The sequence below is a fragment of the Gymnodraco acuticeps genome, unplaced genomic scaffold (assembly GCF_902827175.1).
Source record: "Gymnodraco acuticeps unplaced genomic scaffold, fGymAcu1.1, whole genome shotgun sequence".
Lineage (NCBI taxonomy): Eukaryota > Metazoa > Chordata > Actinopteri > Perciformes > Bathydraconidae > Gymnodraco > Gymnodraco acuticeps.
In genome coordinates this window covers 685098-710526 of record NW_022992287.1, presented here as the reverse complement: position 1 = coordinate 710526, position 25429 = coordinate 685098, and the positions used below count along the sequence as shown (strand labels likewise).

Below are 25429 nucleotides of genomic sequence, written 5' to 3'. Positions count from 1 at the left end.
AAAAATGTAACAACAACAACATTTTAAAAAAAAATGTATTTTTTTTTTTTAATGTTTTCAAATATTATTTTGTAGAATATCTTAGGCCCTCACAGAGGGCCTAGAGGGCCCTGACGGCTCGCCACTGCACACTTGTGTTTTTCAATGCACACACAAATGTGTTCCGTTTCATATACATGTAAATAAAATCCAATTACAGAAAAAGGTTTTACATATGTATTTTTGATCCTCACATATTTTTTTTCCGTTTAAAACCTCTGCACCTGCAAACACAAACCTGCTTTCCCCTGACGTTCACCCGATTCGTACTTGTAATTGTTTCTATCTATAGCCAATCAGATGTCTCCTTCATTCTAAGCCAATCACATGAGCGCGCCCCCACGAGGGTATGATGTCTTGCGTTCATGACACTTCATATGTGCATTTTGCGCAGTCTGGTCAGCTCGCTAAACAGAGGGCGGAACTTCAGGTGATCATGCAGAGCTGCTTGTCTCCGTCAGACTCAGCAGCTGATCTGATCTCTCTCGCGTCCGGTTATACTTCACTCGCGTTTATGTCCATATCGATCAGATCCAGCTCTCTGATCGGCCTTTATAGAGAGCACCGATCAAACTATTAAGAGTGAATATCGGCCGATAATGACCGGCGGGCTCCCCCCGTTGACAGGTCACTGTCTAGCACTGGCTTCGTAGTGCACTGATCGCTGAGCTGCTCCCTCCACACTCACAACAACTTCGTACAGACATAAATAAAGCAGCTGTATTCACCATACAGGAAACACACATTTAAAACGGTTTTGCCTGCCGTTTTTGTGTACACAAGCATTCATCAATGGTTCGGAAAGTGGCGCGGTACCTTAATAATATAAAATATTGTATTTTGCGTGCATTTCCTGTTCGGAAAGTGGCAATGTACTGAGAGTGGAGGTGTCCTGAGATTAGCGCCTGCAGGCAGGCTCCATGGACCTGTCAGCTCCGGACTGTGCAAAATGCGTACATGAAGCGCTACGTCATGAACGCAAGAAATCTACCCTCGTGGGGGCGCGCTCATGTGATTGGCTTAGAATTGAGGAGACATCTGATTGGCTATAGATAGACAAAATTACAAGTACGAATCGGCTGACCGTCAGGGGAGTCTCAAAAAACCCACACACGAATGCACAGCGATCCGTGCACAGAAAGCGGTTTGTGTTTGCAGGTGCAGAGGTTTTAAACGGAAAACAAATATGTGAGGATCAAAAATACATATGTAAAACTTTTTTCTGTATTTGGATTTTATTTACATGTATATGAAACGGAACACATTTGTGTGTGCATTGAAAAATACAAGTGTGGATCCGGAAATACAAGTTTGAATCCTTTTGCGGATCATGAAATACAAATCCTTCTGTGTGCATGTGTGTATTATGAGACTGTTCTGAGCCCATACTTTTCCCCCCTCTTGTGAAGCAGTTCTCATCAGATGCATGCTGCCTCGGCCTGTGGTGGATCAGTTAGAGGTAATTGACAACATATTGGTTTTTATTGATGGATTCCAGGCAGATGATCCAGGCCTGCAGATCATTATTAAATCATGGACAACTGTGCTTTACTGAAGCACTGAGGAGGAGGAGGAGGAGGAGGAGGAGGAGGAGGAGGAGGAGGAGGAGGAGGAGGAGGAGGAGGAGGAGGAGGAGGAGGAGGAGGAGGAGGAGGAGGAGGAGGAGGAGGAGGAGGAGGAGGAGGAGGAAAAAACATGTCCATTTATAGCCTAAACTCATAGGCAATGCTTGTCCTTACATGGGCTTTTGAAATATAAACAGAGTGCAAAATAATACACAAGCAGCAGGCAATCGGTCATTAGATGAAAGTCTCAATATTACCCTGAAAACATGCCTTCAAAAAACTCAAAACGATCCCATATTATTTTTATATATTTTTATATATTTAGATATTTTTTAGTTTAGTGATGAATAATTTCCCCTGAAAAGTTTCAACAATCGAGCTGCAGTACTTTATTATATCAACATCTAAATCTAGAGCAGACATTATAACAAGACAATTCAACATGTCAGATGCTCATTTCTGACTCCAAACAAAGAGCTACAACATGAAAGTAAATGATGATATAATTAAAACCAATAGGAAACTGTTGATGGGAAGCCGGTATGTTCCAGTAATAAACGTGGCTTCAACTAATGAGGTCAATAGTGCGCTATGTAAGATGATAAAAGAAAATGATGCCAGTAATTTTCCCTTCTAGGTTATTGCAGGACATCCATAAAGGGAAACAAATGAAATTAAAAGGAGGAAGAGAGGGTGGGGCTGGGCGGGCATGAAACGGAGGCAACACATTTACTGTAACAGCCTTGGAGAATAGTTTCAGTATGACTCCCAAATATTTGGCTGTGCTGACACATGTTCTCATGTTCACTATGAAAATGATTTTTCTTTAATAGCAGGGTTTCTGCCTTGTCCCTTAAGGCTTTTGTAAGATGTTTTAATACCACAAAGAATGAACTTAAAAAAGGAATAGGACAGCTTTTTTTCAGTACATTACCGACAGTACATGGTGGGTGTTATGAAAAAGAAGGAATAGATAGAAGGAAGCAAAGAAATGCTGCTTTTGACCGTGGCAGCACATACCAGATATTACTCCTTTGACCAAAAGCAGTAATTATATAAACACAAACAAGCTAACAAGAAAAAAAAGGTAGGAAGTAGTAACCCAGCAAGTTGTTTTCTGTAAGACTGTTTTTGACAAAGGAGTCTGGTGGATTTGGTTGCTGTTTTAACAATCCTAATGCGATTGAAAACCAGAAGGGACACTAACATGATCTATTATCATATAAATGAAATGCAATACTTTGATAAGACCTGAACCTATACCTGAAACTGGCAGGGAGCCCATTTTTCCTACCCTCTAACGTAAGAACCACTTTTTACAGAGACAAACATACCTTTTGTTACCTTTATTTAATTATTTAAATGGGAAACAGAGGTGCTTTTTCATGTGATTACAGGAAATAAATGACTTCAGTGTACATTGAGATATCATCTTCTACAGACAGCACAAGTGTTTCTTTCATTTAATATACTTTATTTAAAAAGAAATCTGGTATACAGTCAAATTATTTGGCTTTGGTTAAGAAAAGTACATACAGACATTACATGACAAACAATATCATCCCTTACACAATATGCTTTTAAAATAGAGCCACTGATGGAACCATTGGCTGCATCAGCCATTTTGGCACCACTGTCGCCACATTTTGTGAAGCTTTGAATTCCTGTTTAGCTGGAATTAAAAAGAAAGCTTTGGTTCAATCCTAATATGACCGGAAAAAGAGTAGATCCCTTTTAGTACATGTGCACTCGATCAGATACACACACAGGCTCATCATTTCATCTTTTACTTCTTCAGCACTTCATTTTTAAGTCTAAAGATGTCATTCTACTTTAGCATACTTTTAAGAGTGTTAATACATATTTACAGTCAACAAATCTTTTGAAAGGGCAGCTATATTTAGCCCATCGGACAATCAGACAAATCCGTTTCAATTGCAAAACAATAACCAAAATAGAAATTTGACACAGTTTTGATAATCTTTTGCTATTTGAACATGAAATATAAGTCTTGGTATAATACTTGAGTGGAAGTCTTTGTGCAGGTTGAAGCAACATTAGCCTATGGCTGAACTTTTAAGGCATCGATTTTGAAACATATTTTACAACCAAAACATGATGATGTTTAACGTTTCATAGAAAATAAATCCCAAACACAAAAACAGGCTGAAGAAAATTATGAATCTTTGGAATCTTGTTGTCGTTACTCTCTACAGTGTTTTAGAGTAATGGATTACAAGGCCATACATTTTTTATTTAAATATCAATACAATTGTTACCAAAATCTTTTTTGACCACCACCTATGTACCTGGTGTGCTCTGAAAATCTAATGTAGAATGAGAGTGGGGACTGAAAATATGTTTAGTTGTTTATTGCATATTGAGCACAACCACGTAGAAGATGATGGATAGGATGGTGAAGCCGATACCGATCCCCAGGCCCACGTGGTTCAGGATACGGGCCCACTTGCTGTTGTGCTCCGCCTCCATCTGGTTCCCAACATGATTGGCTTGACGGGTCTGAAAGTGAAAAATATATTTTTCAATTAGATACAAGTGAGGTGAACACATGAACATTTGTATATGGTATTATAATATGGTTAGATTGATGCACTGAATCTGTGACAACCATACATTTGCATCACATTATCAAAGCACATAGCATATTGCTAACATTAGCGAGAGCTGTGCCAGACCTTGTAGGGATGAAGCAATGAAACCTAGAATGGTATTAAATCAAATGTTTTCTTATGAAGTCAGTATTTAGCTTACTTCTTTTAAAATACACTTTAAACTTACAATAACAACATTGACATACATTTTAAGTTAATATGACTAAGTATCAATACAGTTAGTAACTTGAAATAGACAGATATGAAGAAACACAAGCTAGCTAGCCAACGTTTCCGTACACATTTATATACAGTTTATTTCCCCTTTTTTGGTCATGTTATGTTTACTTTTTTCATTACACTAGAAACAGGTTATTTAGATTTTGTTGTTTGAACATAGCTCCATACCCTAATAGAAGTCTGTTTAAAAGGAGTGCCATCTATGGATAAAATGTATCCAAGAAGTGATCTCTAACATGCTTCAAACAAAAATGATGACAAATTGATCAAAGAATAATGCTAATTCACGTCCAGATGTAGGCAATACAAGCTAGAAAATGCTTCAGCTCAGGCAACTGGAGCAGCCCATTAAAATATCAATCAATCAAAACTTTATTACAGACTCAGGGTCCAGATAAAAACAAGACATTACATAGATAAAAGACAAGACATTACATATAATACATTACATATAATAAATGACATACACAGCATAAAAAGAAGAATAATTTAAATCAGTGTCCTACAAAGAGACAACTATACCAATGTCTCCACAGCTGTGATTGGTAGCGTGTAGTACTAAACCTTATGTTTGATGAGGCCACGAGGATTTCATTACCAGAGTCATTAAGCCGGCAAATACATTTATAAATGAGATTTCTTAAAACAGCTTGTAGAGTATTGACTCCTGCAGCCACAAACATTTCACTTGCACTAGAGTCGACCATCGAGGTCTCTTCAGCAATATTCTCATGGCATCATTATAAGCTACTTGACGTTGCTTTTCTGTAGTTTGACCACAAATGTGCAGTATAGAGTGGTGTGCAATATGCTCTGAAAATAGACATCTTCACTCCATCTGTACATGCACTAAACTTATGTAAGAGAACGTTTGCTTGTGCATACATCATGCGGCATTGCCTATAAATATCTTCATCATCTGTCATTTGTTCTGTAATAAAGTGTCCAAGATATTTTAACTTATTACAGACACTAAGATTAATATCAGACAATTTAAAATCAGGACATTTTAGACATTTATCCTCTTTGGTTCTAAAGATCACAACAGCACTGATGTTGTATTTGATGTCATGTTCCACACCATACACAGAACAAACAGTAAGGAGCTACTGAAGACCAGCGCTAGATGGACTCAGCACAACAAGATCATCTGCATACGGTTCACTAGAGTACTACCAATCATGCATCCAGTATTACAGGCTTTCAGTCACTTGGACAGATTATCAATTAAAAATAACTGGGGACATAATTCCACCTTGTCTGACACCATTGCTAACCCCAAATGGGGCTGAGACCCTATTGCCCCATTTGACTTGCATAGTCTGGTGGCCATACCAGTAGACCAGAATTCTCACAATGTATTTGGGCACCGCTCTTTGACTCAGTTTAACAAATAACTTCCTATGATTAACACGATCAAAGGCTTTAGAAGCATCAATGAAACACATAAGAACTGATGAGTTATTACCTCTATATTTGTTAACCATGTCCTTTAAGGCGTACACAGGTCAGTGCCATGTTTAGCCTTAAAGCCAAACTGCTTATCTGTTGTGTTAATAAAGTAATCTAATCTGTCCAGCAGAATTCTTTCTAGGACTTTTGACAATATGCTGGCTAACGCTATGGGCCTATAGTTATCTAGGCTTCCCACTTTACCGGCTTTGTCCTTAATAACTGGCACCAACAGAACAGACAACATTGAGTCTGGTAACAAGCCATGACTCATAAAGGCAGTAAAGCAGATAGAAAGAAGAGGAGCTATCTTTACACTGGCATATTTAAGATGTTCAGCAGAAATATGATCTACACCACTGGCTTTGTTATCCGACAGCTTGTTTATAGCTTGGCACACCTCATGTGACATTATCACCATTGACTCATTGTTATCAATATCATCTACCCTATACAGTTCACTTTGGACACAGTTGAATAAGGTACTATAATGCTGTCGCCATAACTCCACAATGTTGTCTGTTCCAGATGTTCCGTCAACAGTGCATGGTAGAGATATTTAGCATTTATTAATAGCCCTCACTTCTTTCCAAAAATCAATAGCATTGTTACTTAGCAGCTTCTTAGCTATGAAATCGGCCCTCATGGCTTGCTCATTTTTACAGATGAAGCGAATAGCATACTTGTATCTTGCATTAGTAAGCTTCTTGTACTCAAATACAGACCCTTGTCTGGGTCTGCCTGCCATAGCCCATGATTTAGTGGCTTCACAGGCTTCCGCACGATACTCAGCTACATACCTATTCCAGCCAGGCCTGATGTTATGTGTTTTATAATTGTTATGTTTGTAGTAAGGCTTACTGCCTTCATACAGAGCACTTACTATATCACTGTACATGGAGCAGATATCACTCCTATGCTTTGCATCCTTAAAATTAACATCACTACACATAATTGCATAGGTAGATAGAATATTAGTTAAAGATGTATCCGTCTGAGCATAATAGGATGTAATGTCTTCCTTTGTGAGGGTTGACCAGTCTAGTGTTTCTGTTTGAACACTATTTACATTTCTGGTTAGCCCAGGTAGATGTTCAACATTTATTGACATAGCAACAGGTATATGATCAGTCGTTGCTGTCCCATACAGAATGCTCATACACTCAAGTGAAGCATGCGCATCAGCTGTACTAATACAATGATCAAGCCATGACGTAGTATGCCAGGCCTCGCTAATGTAGGTATAACTATCTGCAGGCAAAAGCACCTTGCTTGACAATATAAAATTGTTATCGTGACAGAACTGAGCCATATGCTTGGCAAATAATGAGTTCCTGTCTGAGATATCTGCATTCATATCCCCAATGACATACACACAAGCATAATTATTGCTTTGAATGAAGGAATTAATGAAAGCAAGCCTATTTAGATATTCATCCTCATTCTGATGACATTCATAGGGTGTATACACATTGAGAATAATAAATTCCTTGTCATTGTGAGTAAACTGTATTGAAATGCACCAGAAGCCACAAAGCCCAACCACATTTATTGATGAGTCAAGGTTCTTATTCCACAGGATAGCCACACCCCCTGATATCCTTCCTCTGACTATTCCCATGCCAAAGTCAGTTGTAGACTCCCCAGCCCCATGGAAATTATCATTGAGAGAGTTCAGTTTTTTCCAAAAATGTCACTTGCATACATAGTATGTCACAATACTACAATGCGGCGAGCTTTATCCACTGCGCTCTGGCCCATATGAAGGCCATGACAGTTGTACGACAAAACCCGAATAGTCATTTAGCGAGACAAGTGAGTGCCCATATAGCACATAAACAAAAAGACAAAAAGCAAAACATGACAAACAAGACAAACCACGTACAGTCTGTTAAGTAAAATTCAAGTAATACATACAATCATTACAATCAACAATTTGAGAGACAGTCGAGCAGATCAGTTTCATCAATATCAGTTTCATCAATAACAAGTGCAGACCAGTTGAAAGTGAGATGATAATGCATGTTTAAACATACCCAATGATGCAAGAGATCTAATAGCAGCAGGTAAAGTATTCCAGTCAGTTGGGGCTTTGAACATGAACGCTCTTCTGCCAATAGATTTTTTTGCAGAGGGGACAGAGAAATAAAACTGGACAGCGTGTCTAACTTGATGATTTGGTGAGTAGGGTACAAAATACTGCTTTAAATAAGGGGGATAGTTAAGATAAATGCATTTAAATATCAGCTGAAGGCAATGCGTTTGTTTTCTTACATTTAATGAAGGCCATGTTGGTTATACATTGTGCAGTGATGTGTACGAAAAGGATAACCAGTCGTAGCCCTCTCCACGTCCAGAAATACTCTCCATTTAAGACTACTATTTAGACGTGATATGAACTTAACCCTTTCTGGTGGTAAAGCTCTAACAGATGTACAGCTACTACTCTAGAGAATAGTTCATACTTGGAAAAAAAATTATATAAAATTATTCTATTGTTCTGCTGAGAACCATGGCCTCAGATTTGGAGGTGCTGATCCTCATCCCAGCCGCTTCACACTCGGTTGCGAACATATCCAGTGAGTGCTGAAGGTTGCAGACCGATGAAGCCATTAGAACCACATAATCTGCAAAAAGCAGTGGTGCAAGAGCGGGATCCACCACAGCCTGTTACAGGCCAAAGTGGCTGGGATTCCAGCGATGGTGTGAAGAGGGGAGAATAGAGCCCCTATCTTGTACGATGGGCTCTATTCTGTCCTACTTACAGTTACTGGTGGACAGAGGGCTTGCTCATTCCACAATTAAAGTACATGCAGCAGCCATCTCGTCCTGCCATGAGGGATTTGGCGGCAGGTCAGCCTTCAGTCAGCCGCTTATGTCGCGGTTTTTGCAGGGGGTCAGGAGGCAGCGCCCAGTAGTGCACGCCTCTGCCCCGCAGTGGGACCTGCCGTTGGTGCTCGAGGCTCTAGTCACAGAACCATTTGAGCCTCTGGAGCTCTCTTCCCTGAAAGCACTGTCATGGAAGACAGCATTGCTACAGCACTTGCCTTAACTTTGGGTAAGAGAGTGTCGGAGCTGACTGCTCTGTCGGTGCACCCAAGTTGCTTATTGATCCGGGGTGACCATAGCGGGCGACACTCAGACCGAACCCCTCCTTTGTTCCCAAGGGTCTAAGGAGCTCGTTCAGGTCAAGGGCTATTCAGTTAGGGGGCTTTAATCTTCCACCCCATAGTGGGGCCAGGGAGGCTAAATTGCACCTCCTCCGCCCGGTGCGTGCGCTAGCATGTTATGTGGAGCGCACAAACTTAATTAGCTAAATTAAACTTATTTGCAAAGTAGCATCAGACCTGGCATCGAGGACGAAATCAAGGGGGGCCGGGCCATGAGCATTATTGTCAGTGTGTAAGCCATGGATGTATATTAGAAGAACCTGTGGGCCAGAACATATTTTAAATGTAAGCTGATGTGAAGACAAGAAACGTAATGCGTGTGAATGTGAGATAGTCGCCTCATTACAGCCTTTCAGAATAAACACGTCTTTGAACAGAGTGTGAGAGTCTGGTGGTCAGCCCTGAGCGACACAGGCATAGGAGGAGATACGGCAGAGCAGGATTATTTTCACTTCACAATTCATATCTAATCTTCAAAATAAACATCTGTGTTTTCGGTAATGTTACACCTACATGATTGAGACATGTATTTTGCATGTAAATGAGTAGCCATAACGAATTAAAAAGCATAAAAAGAGAGCATGTTTCTTTAAAAAAATAAAAAAGGGAACGAAAAGTCTGTCTGCCTCCTGTCAGCTGTCAAATTCCACCTATGATACCAATACATAAAATAATATTAATTTGGGTTTTGACCAAGCGTATCTTTAGAGCAAATACAGGCAGAATGAATATGTTTAATATAACACGCGCTATCCCAGGAAACTTCTAGGAAATGATGAGGAAATGTTTCAACAGAAAGATCTTTAACAGGATATAAACAACTTCGGAGGAGCCACAGAGGAGGTATTCATCTTCTATCCGCATGTCGAGTTCAGAAATAAAAAACAATGCATACTGCATCCTCTTGGATTACAGTTTCTCCTTAAATGTCAAGTACAATGTGTTATATTGTAGGCTGCAGTAGTTCTGCAGGATGTGCTCTGTCTCCGTGAGTGGAGAGCCTGTCTGTGGCTCTGTTTGCATGAGAGCAGTCTGAGTCATTGTGAGGAAGGATGGGGTTGGGAGAGAAGGAGGCTGATATTTGTGAGAAAATTGCAGAACTGAAAAGAGCTGATGAAAGAGAGGATGGAACAGATACCAAAGCCCCTCACACACAAAGACAAAATGAATGTCACCATGGAGGAAGCCTGTTAATTCCACATGGTGAAAACCCGCCACACAGCCATGTGTTTTGTATCTTCCACTCAGTCTTTCACTTTGACCATTTGCTGGAACATTTGATGACACTCCCTCCACAAAACAACCCCAACCCCAACCCTTCACTACAACAGCTTGACTCCTATTCAGCCATGAGCCTTCATCTGATTGGCTGATGGCTAAGTCAACAGGGGGGAATGCATTATACTCTGTGATATTGGTCTCTGCATGAGTTTACGCACGTGTACCTGTTTTTCGTACTGAACACATTTACAGATGCAGGGACACAGCCTCCGTGTTCTCAGGGTTCTAGGTCATGTGGCGGCTGTTGCTCATGTGTACGCGAAACAGGCTGCAGCCGACTTCAATGACGCCTGCCTCACCAAACTGAGCTTTGTGGGATTTTAACTTCAAAGGGTTCTCTAGTTCAGTCTCAAAATCCCCCACCTAAATGAGATTTTTTTTAAAGTCTTGTACTCTGGTGAGACCCAAATGGTGCGCTTTATAACTGCCTGGGTTTTGGTTGAAGTGCATTCAAATGCTGCTGCGGCTAATTTTCCATCCGAAAAACACGTCGTCTACCTGTCCTGTACCACTTGTTATGACTTCTCTCTCTCTCGCGCGTATTCCGTTAAGACGCACCCCATCTCACTCCTTGTGCTGAAACCTACCAATCAGAGTAGGGGGGGGGGGGGGGGTCTTCACAGAATACGTTTGCGGAACAAAATCATGCTTTTTAAAAGGCGAGTGGATTTTGGCAGGCAGTGAGTGCGGCCCAACGATTGAACGATAAAAAGAACGGCTCTTACCAAGTAGGACTCGGTTCCCCTCGTTCGTACCAAAGAGCCTGAAGAGTTTATCGCCGGCCACTAGAGGGCAGCGTCACTGCTGTCGCTGTCCGGATATGCCGTGCTCTGACCCGGTAGTGCCGAGCGGCCATTTTAGTTCAAACATTGTTCATTCACTCCGCCTCGAGTTGAGACGTTCATCCACTCATTCATGTAAGATTGTTTCCACTATTGTTTGGTGTGTCTATACTCTGTGTCGTTGTATATATTTGTATTGGTCATGACATGCATGGATGTAGTACTTTGTCAGCTTATCTTGCTGCATTGCTCTGTTTCAGGGTGTCGTCATCCTTGTCATTAAACTACCAAAACTGACATTGAGGAGTGTGTTTCTTCAGAGCCGTTCAAAATAATTGGCTCGTTCGCGACTGACACATCACTATTATGTGTTACAATGGCGTTAGCAACCAGAAAATGACAGCAGTAATGACAAACAAATGAGAATGCTGCACGGGATCTGGGGGCTGTGTTGGCGGGACGTTGTGGGGCTTGCTGCTCCGCCCTTTGAGGCTCGAGGAGCGGACAGTGTGAGCTGGATTACTGGTGTCGTTTCCTGGTTGCTGCGTGGGGTCTATGAGACAGCGAGACACCGCGGAGCACACACACAGCCTGAGCTCCGAGTGGTTGTGTGTACGGAGCTCCGCACAGCACCGCGGCTGTGAAAAGATAAGGCTGAGTGTGTGTGTGCGCATGTGACGGAGCGGATCACATGAGTGACTGACTCCGCCACTGACAGCCGAACACACACACACACCACACACACACCAAACATTTCCTGCTCTCTTCCTAAAAAGGAACCATGCAATTTATTATTTATTGTGCGTTTGTTAATTTGTTAAATGATTATGTTAAGAGGTGGTTAACCTGTTTATGTTTGAGTCGGATTTTTTTATGTTGACAATGTGGTTTGAGGTAATTGCGTCACCTGTTGACGGTAAGCCTGTGGGAGGGGCTATGGGTTAAAAATGGACGGTTTTGGCCCTGGAGGATGACTCGGAAGAATGTTGCAATGAAGGCAACAGCTGGGACATGTTCGGGAGATGGTTGCAGAGAAGGCAACATGTTAGAGTTTATTGAAGGATAAACGTGTTTTCATAATATGTTGTCATTTTATGTTGTAACGAGACCATAGTCAGAAAAGAGGAACAGAGAATAGTCTGTTCCTCTTTTCTGTGGACCATACACACACACACACACACACACACACACACACACACACACACTCACCCACATGATTGCGAGTCACAAGACTCCCATTGACAAATAAGCCGTTGGTTACATACACTTCCTCATGCATGATTTGTAACTGTTTGTTGAAATAAAAAGAGGGTGCCAAGGAGAAGGCGAGCAGAGTTGGCTCTCCTAGCTGAGAGTTGGTTAAGGAGTGGACATGGCATATGTCACTCGCCGATTCTCCTAGCTGAGAGTTGGTTTTGGAGTTGACATGAAGCTTAGCGCAAGTTCAAGAAGGAAGACCATACCCCCTGGTGTTACACGTCACTGCAAGCTCTTCTCCCATTAAGTAATCAGGGGCGGTACTCCCCAGCTAGCAATCATTGCACCTGCTAAACCCTTTAAATCTGCTCTTCCCTCTCTGTCAGTTGTCATTTCAGGTGTCAACGCACAAGTGTACGCGTCACGGTGTTCATGGTTAAGCCAAGCAGCAGCAGGGCTTTGTCCCAGCTGAGGGCTTCGTTCCAGCTCCAGGCATTTATTCATCAGCTCCGCAGTATCGCGGATTAAGCTACAGGCGGCGTTCCCCAGTCGGGTAGCGGGTCAGCCGGCCGTCCCGCAAGCCCGGACGCGGGAGGAAAAGACAAGGAAATCGGGCTCCATGGAAGTTCCTCCGGCCTAATGGGAATGGCTACTTCACGCAAACAACTGACGTACGCTTCAGTCTCTTGAGAAGGCATCACTGGCATCAGGGCCGCCTAATGCGGCGCTTCCGGCTTCACATCACATGCGGAGTTTTACCCATTCTGGCTTCAACTACAACCCCTCCTGCAGGCAGGCAGGGCTTAAGCTATCCCATTGAAGCTATTCCTCCTGCGCTCACTTCAACAGGCGTCAGGGTAACGTTGGCAAAGGCAGTTGCAACAAATTCACGAGATGTTTCGTATATTGTTACGACATTTGGGTCATGCAGAGTGAGATCGCTACCCTTAAGAGAGGGGTGTGGCGTGTGCATGTGTGCATGGGCATGGTATGAGCGAGCGGGATACATGTTTTCTAGAAATAAACGAGGCAGCAGAAAAAAGGAAGGTCTGTGATCTTGCGAAATCTATCTTGCGAAACAGGAGAGCTAAATAATGCAACGACCTCCCAAGAAGAGCTCGCCTCTCTCCAGTCTTTCCGATAAAATGAGTTATTGAACCAGAAGCGTGTTGCTTCTGCCCTGGGAGAGGACAGAGAGTCACCCCCCCCCCCCGTTTCCTCGACTACGGTCTGGGAGCCGACAGGAAGTTCAACACTATGCATTGCTACCTCTAGTCAGGGTTAAGGTGAGCTTCAGGCAGTGTTGGGGGTAACGTGCTACAGTATGGAGTTTCAGTAACGTATTACTTGCATTACTAATGCAGTCGGGTAATTACTCATTACAATGCTCAGTAACTAAACGCAGGTTCAAGCTTCAACACAGCGTTTCCTGAAATGAATGGCGTTTCGTAGGGCTTCTTTTCCTCAATGAACAAGTCGCTGCACATTATCCTGTTTATGACCAGATACTAAATAAATTAGGAATTCACTCCCAATATTAATTTAATGATTATTGACTAAATGATCGGTTTTCTCTTTTTCTTCTCCACTAAGAATATTCCGTTTCTTGGTGCACCAACGGCTAGATCTGCGACAACAACATCTCCTTGGCAGCAAGGCAAGTTTATTTATATAGCACTTTCAATACAAGGCAATTCAAATTGCTTTAAAAAATGAAAGACATTAAGAAATGGCATTTAAAATCAGTCATTTAAAAGGAAGCTAATAAAATAAACATTAAAAGAAAAAGTACATGGATCAAAGTACAGTGCAGTCTAAGATATGAATAGTTCAATTAAAAGCAGCGACAAAAGAAAAGTCTTCAGCCTGGATGTAAAAGTAGTCAGAGTTGCAGCGACTAAGGGTGCAACAACTAATCGATCAAATCGATTACCAAATTAGTTGCAACTAATTCAGTCGTCGATTCATTGTGACGTCAGCAGTGTGTTTACGTGCGTAAGCTCCAACGTTATTGGTCTTTTTATCAGTACCGGAGACATTTATAAATATGTCATGTTTATTGCTACAAAAAAAAAAACATTATATCGCAGTCTAGTGTCACAACTCGTTCTAATATGCAAAGGACAAACAAATGCGCCTATGATGTATTTTCGATCAGATGAGATCTCTCTCCCCCATCGCGAGGGGGCGGGGCAGTTTACACACACAGCTGCTACATGCAGCGGAGCACACTGCGGAGGTGGCGGAGAGAACGCGCTCCGAGGCGTGGTTAACTTCACCCGCTTCGACGTGGAGAATGCTCGTTGCCAAAGTGCAATAAGAGTTTATCATGTAAGGGCGTAACACGAGCACTTTGTCTAAACATTTAGCAAAAGTGCTCCACATCCAGACGGAGGAATGCACCGGGTTCCACTGTCTTTCTAGCAGCTCCGTAGCTCCATTCACGAGTAACGTTCCCACGTCAGATGTTATGTATGCTAGCAGCAACACACAGAGTAACTACATTATACAAACTCGGTTAATGATTAGAGGTAACTGAGTATTTATTAGTTTCAATTTCAGCTTTTCTGTTTACAGCCTGTCGACAGATTACTTAATACAATTCGGTAAATGCTCAGGGCAATCTCGATGACAAGGTCAATGTTCCCCCCTTTCTACGCACGGAGATAATGTAATCTAATAGCGTGCAGGCCAAGGCTGGCTCTTCAAAGCAGATATTACGACGGGCTTTAATGTTCCCATCATCGTTCAGCGGAACTCTTTCAGCCTTAAGTCAAGTAGGAGAAACTATGCGTGCACCGGCTATTCGGGTAATAATATTAATAGCGTCTCTCCCCAGTTCAAATCACCCACTGCTCAGGGAGATCTCCTAATGCGTTGCCTTCACGCATCTAGCGTTCAAATACAACATTACTAAACTACAACTCCGCTCAACTGGGAAAAGAGAAGAAGAAACAGAAGAGACTCCTCCAGGAGCACAGCGTTCCTAATCATGAGGAACTACAGGCCCAGTCTCACACCGGAGTTCCTAGCCATCACATCAAGCTCATGGTATTATCGTTCCTCTAACCAACTGCGTGCATCCACATAAACGTCTTCAACGACAGTTGCTCTTCCTCACCGGGCAACCGTACTTTGCATGCGGATTCTTCGGCACGCATCATCTCCCGTTTCCTGGACGTGGCATCCGCCGGCCTCACGACGACCGTGTTTTCCCCGACTTAAGGACGTGCACTGCACATCCTCCGTTTTGGGGGGGGATATCTGCATGAGATCATTCAGATTTCCACTATTTCTACACATTTATTATCACACTTGCTGGATCTAACACTAGCGTCCCTCCATCATCCTCACTTCAGATGATAGAAGACAGTCTTAATCACTCAATCAGCTCATCAGCATCTATGACTCATCCCGGCACACTTAACGCTAATTAAGATATACTATATCATGGGTCATGTCTCAGTATTTAACTAAGCGTACGTCTTTTCTGCGTGCATCCGGCACTTCATTCATATTCTCGGGTTCATGCTCACTTGGCTCGTGGTAAACCAGGTTACGATATTCATGCATCACCGTACTCAAGCTAACAGCTCTCGGGCATTATATCGTCTACATCTCCCTCTTCACCGGACATCGGCTCGTGCCGCCAATCAAGATCTCTTCAGTTTACCTATGGTAAATATGCATATAACTGGTGGTGGCGTCTAATAGCATATCAGGGCTTTCGTTCAGACAGGTGCAGCCATTCAAGGCATATCTCCCTCCTCCCTGCCAACTCGGACGGTGGTCCTCCTCCGCCTTCATATCCCACATTCGCCCGGACATCCGTGCGTGCTGGCCATCCAAGGTCCGAACACTAAACGGTATTTATACATACAACTGGTGGTGGTCTTAGCAAGTCAGCACATGTACGTGTCACCGTGTTCATGTTTAAACACTTCATATCGTCGTGACCTTCAGGTTCGCTCGTATTGAATCCTGCCGCGCAGGTTGCGGCCAGTGGGTCCGCATTATGTTTAAACCCTGCACGTGCAGGGCGAGTAGGTCAGTGTCATGTTTAACCCTGTGTGTACAGGTTGCGGCCTATGGGTCAGCATTTGTTTAACCGTGTGTGTGCAGGTTGCGGCCTATGGGTCAGCATTTGTTTAACCCTGTGTGTACAGGTTGCGGCCTATGGGTCAGCATTTTGTTTAACCCTGTGTGTACAGGTTGCGGCCTATGGGTCAGCTTTTGTTTAACCCTGTGTGTACAGGTTGCGGCCAGCGGGTCAGCGTCATGTTTAACCCTGCGCGTGCAGGTTGCGGCCGGTGGGTCAGCGTCATGTTTAACCCTGCGCGTGCAGGTTGCGGCCAGTGGGTCAGCATCGTGTAATCCAGTGTTTCTCAAACTTTTTCATACCAAGGACCACTTAACCAATAAAAAAAACACTCGCGGACCACCTAACTCCACAAATATCCAAAAACACATCGTTTTTTACAAATCGTCTGAAAATTGTACAAACAAGTGGCAACATGTGTGATGAAGGTGCTTATCTGGGCTATATCATGCAATTGAAAGTTACACTTAAGCTCGTTCCATTGCGGAGATATTCCCGTGAGAGTGCAAAAAACTTAAATACATTTATTTATTTCAAATGTGAAATTTTACCAATATACTCACGGACCACTAGGGGGCGCTCACGGACCACCAGTGGTCCGCGGACCACACTTTGAGAAGCACTGGTCTAATCCAACATGCAGGCGCTAAGCATGGTTGGCGTTCACATTAACCCTACAGTTATTCCGACAATCTCATCATGTCCCTGTGTTATCTCATTTAATCCACAGATCTCCTCAATCAGCCAGCAAGGTAAGAAATGCTTCACATCTCAGCACTTCTTACTTCTCTTCTCTTTGGGGGTTCATCGGAGCGGTTTTCCCCTCCTGAATGATATCCTACAAACCGGGGCCTAATCTCCAAACATCAGTTGATTCATTGTTGTAATCTGTCAATCATAATTTTCTATACCACGTGTCCGGTATTAAACATGTATTTCATACATCACGTCTCTCATGATTGAAATGACCTGTCACTCGCTGATTCTCCTTGCAGCAAGTAAACTTGAAACTCGAGTACTGTTATCTTTGTTCACTGGGTTTTGGTATATTTGAACCGAGCTGGGGTTTACTCTTACAAAGTAATATAGAAATACCCCACACAACACCAGAGCATGTTTACTCTGATGAGTGATGGACGGTTTGATTTGGACATTTATTTTGTTTTGTTTAAGTTGTGCTGGTTCGTTATTTTATGTTTTGCTGCTGTTATTAACATTTTGGAGCTTAACCCAACCGACTAGGCCAGTGTTTTCATACGGACAATAGAACCCCGTCACATATGGTGTCAGAAGTGGGATGGCTAGTCGGAGGAAGCTGGGCGGCGTTGCGGAGCGGCGCACGGGACTACGATTCCGGCGTTAGCAGCAGGAGGAGAGCGCGGCTGCCGGGTCGGAGCGGACATGGGAGACGGAGGACGATGATGAGGACGGGTCCTGGGTGGGCCCAGCGGCTCCTCGGGGTCGGCCAGTGAACCAGGGCGAGAGGAGTTCCTGTTGGCGGAGCTCCGGGACCTACAGACTTCGGTTCCGGTTGGTGGTCCGTTTCCTCAATCGGACTCCGGTGGCCAACCTGATCGGCCGGCGCCTGGGTGGAGGCACTGTGCGGTGCGGAGATTCCACAGTACCAGTGCGGTGAGGACATGCGAACTGTTTGTTGCGGTTTGGACGCATTGCCAAAGCGTGGAGGTGGCTGCTTGCCTTTCCAGGTTATCGCACATCGCCAACCTTGGGGAGGGAGAGGATAATGTGACGGAGCGGATCACATGAGTGACCGACTCCGCCACTGACAGCCGACACACACACAGTCACACACACACCAAACATTTCCTGCTCTCTTCCTAAAAAGGAACCATGCAATTTATTATTTATTGTGCGTTTGTTAATTTGTTAAATGATTATGTTAAGAGGTGGTTAACCTGTTTATGTTTGAGTCGGATTTTTTTATGTTGACAATGTGGTTTGAGGTAATTGCGTCACCTGTTGACGGTAAGCCTGTGGGAGGGGCTATGGGTTAAAAATGGACGGTTTTGGCCCTGGAGGATGACTCGGAAGAATGTTGCAATGAAGGCAACAGCTGGGACATGTTCGGGAGATGGTTGCAGAGAAGGCAACACCAGAGCATGTTTACTCTGATGAGTGATGGACGGTTTGATTTGGACATTTATTTTGTTTTGTTTAAGTTGTGCTGGTTCGTTATTTTATGTTTTGCTGCTGTTATTAACATTTTGGAGCTTAACCCAACCGACTAGGCCAGTGTTTTCATACGGACAATAGAACCCCGTCACAGTGCGGAACTCCGCAGCATTACGTCACTATGACCAGGAAGAAAAAAATGGGAAAGAAGAAAAATCTCCAACGAGGCGTTCTGGGGCAGCATAGGCAGGTATTTTCTGTGTTAGAGTTTTACTCGCTACAGGGTGTACTTTGAGGGTTTGTGACTTTGCAGACAGTTTACATGCATAAAAAGCTACATAGCCTAACACACAAGGGGACGGGTAATAACCGGAAAAGCATGTAATGGGACCTTTAAAAGCAGTAAGTATACTTTTCTTTAGCGAAGACTTTACCTTAGGCCTGCTATGTTGTTGTTGTTGTGGTGCTATTTCTACCAATCACTTACAGTATGCCATGCTGCAGAGTCTCAACACCCTCGGCCATCTTATCTAGCAGGCAACAGCTGTTTGGGTTCATGTTACTGTCTGCAGCTCAGTGATTCAGTGGGACCTGAATCCCTTCAACTGGCAGCATAACAGCATGCAGTGCAGTCGGAAGGAGCTGCATTCCTGAGCCTTATAATATTTATTCTCATTCTGAGAATTGGCTAGATAAACCATCTTGTAAAACAGGATGTTGATAAGTGTTTAGAGGAGCATAGGGGAAATGATGTCAAGCTGCCAATATGGTGAAACAAACCTCTGAAATACAGACACAGCCAACAATTAATTATGTTCACGATGATGTTGGATTATTTAAACTATTGCAGAGTTAAACATTTAAGTAACTTACTTGGTAGAACATTTATATTTGGTCTACTGATAATGCAGGATAGGTTTAATAAGTGATTTTCTTTGATTAAATGGATGTAATAATCCAATACAACAGTAGACAAAGAATATTTTCATGTCAGAACCAAGGTTGGTCAGAACTGTTTGTTCTGCAGATAACAGGAATTAAGGATCTTGGCTTTGCACTGTTTGGAAAACAAGTTATTATCTGGATGTTCATCCACTGCCAGTTAAAGCTGAGCTGTGAGGGGAAAGCTCATGTTTTTGGAAACAAAGGACTGTTTGATGATGCCGTCACAGAAGCGAGGAATGGCTTGGAGCTAGACACACAAAGTGCTATGTCGGTTCCTGACAAAAGAGTCTCTTGTCGGGACACTCCAGTAGCTGCTGTGTTGAGAATTTCAACTCTTAATTAATTCAGAGTCCAGCAGTAAATAACTCGTTTTTTCTTGACGTTATCAAAGTCCACACAAAATGAATGCATGGAGAGCAGTGCGAATATTGCTTTTTTTCTCAGCAGGAAATATTTTAAAAGAAAGGGAAATTAAGTCCAAAATGGTTCGATTGAGAGGTCACTTTGCTCTCCTTCACTGAGGACTTACAGAAATCACGTGAGGTGAGAGATTCCTGCAGCCAGCTCTACACCCCACCACCACTAACCCTTTCCTTGTCTCATTTCCTGTCCTGGTTTAGTCTCTGCCTCCTTTTCTGTTTAGCCTTCCAGCTAAAAGCTTTGATAGTTTTATCAACAAAAACTTACTCTTAAGGGCTTTGTCTCTTCAGCATCTCTTCATCTAGGTCCCCTTGTGTTAGCTACATAAGAGTATAATGGGGACACAATGAGACACACAATAAAAGACTGCATAATGAGGACACCATTATACTAAACAGAATTGTTTTCCTCCCCCTACCTTTTGTCATATGTGCTCTTTTACCTTTCAAGGGAAGTTCAATGAGGCTCCCCTGTATTTATTCCAGTTCCTTGCCCAAAATAGGGCTGATCCTCTGGACGTGTTGATAATGAGTTTCCTGTGTCCTAAACACATTTCCTAGCATCCCCAGGATGCCAATAATTCAGAGGTACCGCCAACATGTGGCACTACTATGGTTCCTTTTGTGCTCTTTGTATTTACATTTTCAGGCATTCCTGAATACAAAGGAATTTGTGAGGGAAAACTGAACATATTACTCAACTTCCCTGAGCAATAACAAACCAGAAAAACATTTGATGTTTGGGGAACAACAAACTTGGTAAGCGTGATTCTTCCCTCCTCAAATAAAGATGACCTTGTAGCTGTTTCTAAGGGGGAAAACTAACATTCAGGTGGCAGCAGGTTGGCATTTGTGCTCTTGCAGTGTTGCCTAACACTCAGGCCACGTTTACACAGAGACGAAAACTAACCTTAGTCGATTTCAAAAAAGTCTTCCGTCCACACGGAATCAGCTCATGAAACTTGTCCGTCCACACGAGACCGCTCGACCCGCTGTACATATACATTATACATGTACATATGCCGGGCCTGTAAGTGACGCTGTAAGTGACGCTGTACTTCCTGTAGCGGATACAACCGTTTAGTCTCTGTGTAAACGTGGCCTTAATGGCATGGCCTATATGTGTTTAGCGAGCTCATTCTGATCAGAGAAAGTGAGTGGGTGTCAGGTTTCATCGGATTTATGTCGCCACTTTGGGCGTGGTCCTATTGCCGAGCTCCGCTGCTTCCAGTTAGTGAGTAAGTGCTTGGATTCTTGGATCCCTCTCCCAGGACGGACAGACGTGCAATAGATGCCGTGTGTAAATTGAAAAGATAATACATTTGCAACATAGGTAGTCCAAATGTTTGGAAATGCATGTGTGTATAATAGGAAGATGAATCCACGAGGATATCCATCCAGGACTATATATATAGTATGTTTATCTTTTGTTTGTCACAGCACCTCTTCTATTCTTGGTGTGAAAATGTGGATATAAGACCCTCTGCAGACCTTGTGACTTTTGTACTTCTTTGCAGACTGCTTGACACTCTCTAACGATTTACCTTCTTGCAAGAATAAAGTCCCTAAAAGACTGTCTTATTCCAAGAATCTTCATTTCAGTATAACGGAAAGTTTCCTCATCATTATTATTATTTACTAGTTTGTCTTAGTAAGTGTCCACCACAGTCTCCAATTACAATATCTGACTACGAGATATTCTTAAGAACAAGGAACTGCTGTCATAACCTGTTGTTCTGGTGGACCCTTTGCAAAGGAATTTATCATTTCATACATTTTAGGATCTGAAGAATGAGAAGTAATGAGAGGAAGCCAAGGTCGTGAAAGTGTTAGTTGTAAAAATAAACTATACCAAAATTCTTGTCTTGTTTAACAAATATTTTTTGTAATATTCTGTCACTGCTAAATGAAAAAGCATAAACTCTGCAGGATTAGAGAGCAGGTTGAGAAACTGGAGGCAGAGTTACAAGGAACACAGTCAAAGTCATACTGGGGGTTTCCATGAGGTTTGTGAGCTTAGGCTGAATGATTAACAAAACTCGAGTTCTGTTTCTTTAACCGTTTCAGGATCATGCTTGATCTTGCCACTTATTTTCCAAGCGATTAAAGATTAAAAGGCTTCAGCAACGTTAAGGTAATTAATGTTGTTTTCATGTAATGCATGAAAGAAGAGACGTCCATTACCAACGTCAATACCAAGAAGAAAAATATAAACATACTTTGACAAAAATATGACATTAAATTATTGGTAAAAATGTGTTTTTTGTTCTGTGTAATATACAGTATTTGCATACTTAAGTTCTTGTTATATCTAAAATTCCATCATCACGTGTGAAAACCGGCAAAACATCATGAGAATTGTATTGCATTTAAAAAAGACATTTCACAGCACATAAAAAAGGCCAAAAAGTCAACTAAGTGAATGCGCTTCAATGTTTCAGGGCCAAATAGCCTACTTGTTAGATATGTGGCTTTTCATTTGTTTAAGAAAATACGGAGAAGGTCAGACAAGAGTATTTTTTTCTTCTCTGGAGGAAGATTAAACACAGACCACATGGAAACTATCAAACAACTTTTCTTCCAAAAGACATGTGTGCTTTCCATATGTCAAACCACTTCAATGTGACACACTCAAAAGCAAGCTCTTAACTTATAGACGACACAAAAACAGGATGACCTAAACCTGGGGAATCAATCTCAAAGTGTTGTGGTGTTTAACTTTTTACTAAAGTTCTCATGTATTAAAACTACATTCCAAGTTTGGTGAAGGCTGCCTTATTTAAGCTGGACTTAAGTTGGATTTAACACACTTCGTGAATTGTAACTGTTACATCATCAACTGCCACACACTGCAATTACCAGGGAAACTTGATACTTTGATGATTGCCAGACAAACCTCTGAGGATGTCAAAGAACGTTGTGAAAAATACAATAGTGCAAAATATACATGTAACGCAGGCCAGGGAACTTCTCTCACCTAATACAAAATTCAGGACCACAAAATATCTTCTCTGTTCTGTAGTCGGCAACATACGACCTGTTATCTCACTCGCTCCCTCCCCCTGCTATCTTCCTTACAGAGCACCACCCTTTCCAGGAAATCTCATTCACTTTCCCAAACTTGGCATTTAGTCTGCTAACACACCCATGCCCATATAAATGAGTTTGCTGTGTCCTGGATCAACTATTTTCAGGTGTTGGATATTGAGCTGACCAGTGATTTCTTTAGATAAAATTTGTCATTTACATAATGATATTTAATAGATAAATGTTAACACAAGACTTTGAATTTGTTTTCCACATGTCATGGTCTGGGGCAGATAAGGTAGAAAGCACAACATTAAACTATTATTTGGATGAGTAGAAGTTGCTTCTCTTTTCAAAACAATCTCATCAAGCCACTATCATTACCACAAGTGCCTCAAAAGCTCAAGTCAGCACTGTAAAGCTGACCCGACTCTCACAAATGACTTAAGCTAGTCATTGTGAGAAGCTAGCAAGAATGCGGGAAGATTTAGAAACCATTAAAAAAAAAACGGCCCAGTGTTACTACCTCTTCTCCAATGATAGAAGCTAGCAGCACAAGCTTTAAAAGTTGATAAATCTTGTAAGAAAGTAGCCAAGTTGGCAAAACTGAAGGCCATTTGCTTTAGGCTTTCCTTAATTCAAAAGCCACTCCCCCAAATGTATCATGATTGTTATCATAGAGGAGAGCAGAGCTATGTCACTACCTGGTGAAATGATGTCCAATCCTGGGATAGCCACACATACAGCATTTTTTTGTCAAAGCAATTGATTATTAGGATTTGAGTTGGAGGACATTTTGCTCCCTTCCATGAGAATAGAAAAGTTGATCAAACTCACTGAGATGGAGAAGATGAGGGCAGCGATTCCCAGGGGCAGGCAGCAGCACAGCATGGTGAAGATGGAGTAGCACAAGTGGTCATTGACAGGGTGAGCCAGCGGGCCCTGGGTCACATACACTGTGGGCTGGACAGTGACGGTGGCCTGCTGACCCATGGGGTACGGCTGCTGTCCAACTGCACCCCCATACTGCGGAGGGGAGCTGTAGCCCTGCAGGCCACACACAGGAAATACACTTCAGACTCACTTTCAGTAGCATGAAAACAAGTTTGGGAGGGGTAGAGTCATTTACAGATGATGTGGAGGCTTCACATAAAATGAAACTATTGGAACTGGACCACAGCCATACAATGATGAAATGAGATTTTACAATGAAAAATAACAGAACTTTGACAAGATAGAAAATATTTAAGGGAGTCTTATCCTGTTTACCATCAGTATTTCCTGCTGATTACAGAGACTTCATGTTCAAGGTTCAAGGCTTTTATTGATCATACGAACATAGCTACAGTGTAGTTATGACCATTAAAATCTTAGGTCACAGGCTCCTCCAAGAGTGCAACACAATAAAACAGAAACAAATAGTTAAAGTAAATAGTAAATACAAAAAGAAAAATAGTAAAAAAGTCAAATAGTCAAATAGTGCAATAAGAGTCTATATACAAGTTATTGGAATATGATATATTAGATAAATAATGTCTAAGTAGCAGCCAGATTAGGTTATGGATGTTGTTTGATTCCACATAGATATGTGTAACCTCAATATACTGTATAATAAAAAGGGCATAGGCCTACTGATCATCCGTTTCATTCAAACAGTATCCTCATTAATTTCATCATTTAAAACGTGATTCATGTATTTACAGCAAGTAGTTACTTATCAGTCAAGAAAAACACATTAACAATGGTAATACAAAAAAAAAACCCTTCAAGACTGACATAACAGTTTAGTAGACTACAGTTAACATATACATTTCTTATATTTGTACAACAATATATGATAAGTCAATGATTGAATAAATAAAATGTTCTCCAATTGCTTTTCGAAATGAAAGGACCACTTTCGAGGAAATTAACATGAACATGGAATATTGGCAGTGTCATCATTGGCCCGGTGTTGGGCTGCATACCTGCGGATGCGGAGGGTATCCAGGGCCGGGCTGCGGGTACCCCGGGTACGGCTGGTCCTGGTAGGGCGGAGGGGGCGCATGGCCCATGGAGGACTTCTCACCAGACCATCCCGCTGGAGGTGCACTGGCACATTTGCTGGGGTCCATAACAGAACAGCTCGGGCTCTCAGTACAGAAAGGTTCCCTTGACCGACGGACTTTTTTATTGAAGTGTTTGGAAAGTGTTCACTGCTGTCTAGCTTTGTTTACTCCACCCCCTGCTGCTACAAAATAAATCGTCCAATGGTGGGGGGATTTGATACAACTTTTGACTTTACTGTCAAGTCACGCAGAATGGTAGAGGAATCTGGGAATTGACTTCCAAAATAAAAGCCCCCTCGAATATGCTGTCTTCTGATTTGATTTATTAATAGTGAAGTAGACCTATACATCCACGTCGTAATTTGAGATAAAGTCAAATGAGTCAACCCTTAGGAATTGAGCATGGCAGAATAATTCGAA

At 42.2% G+C, this 25429-nt stretch overlaps 1 protein-coding gene across 1 annotated transcript; it reads right to left on the bottom strand.

The window, feature by feature from the left end:
• Positions 1-3055: 3055 nt before the first annotated feature.
• LOC117540807 (cysteine-rich and transmembrane domain-containing protein 1-like) lies at positions 3056-25219 on the bottom strand. Its single transcript, XM_034207664.1, has 3 exons — positions 24929-25219; positions 23799-24008; positions 3056-4124 (listed from the first exon to the last, which is right to left on the bottom strand). The coding sequence occupies exons 1-3, from the start codon at positions 25073-25075 to the stop codon at positions 3975-3977; spliced, it is 507 nt and encodes a 168-aa protein (XP_034063555.1). The 5' UTR covers positions 25076-25219; the 3' UTR covers positions 3056-3974.
• Positions 25220-25429: the final 210 nt, after the last annotated feature.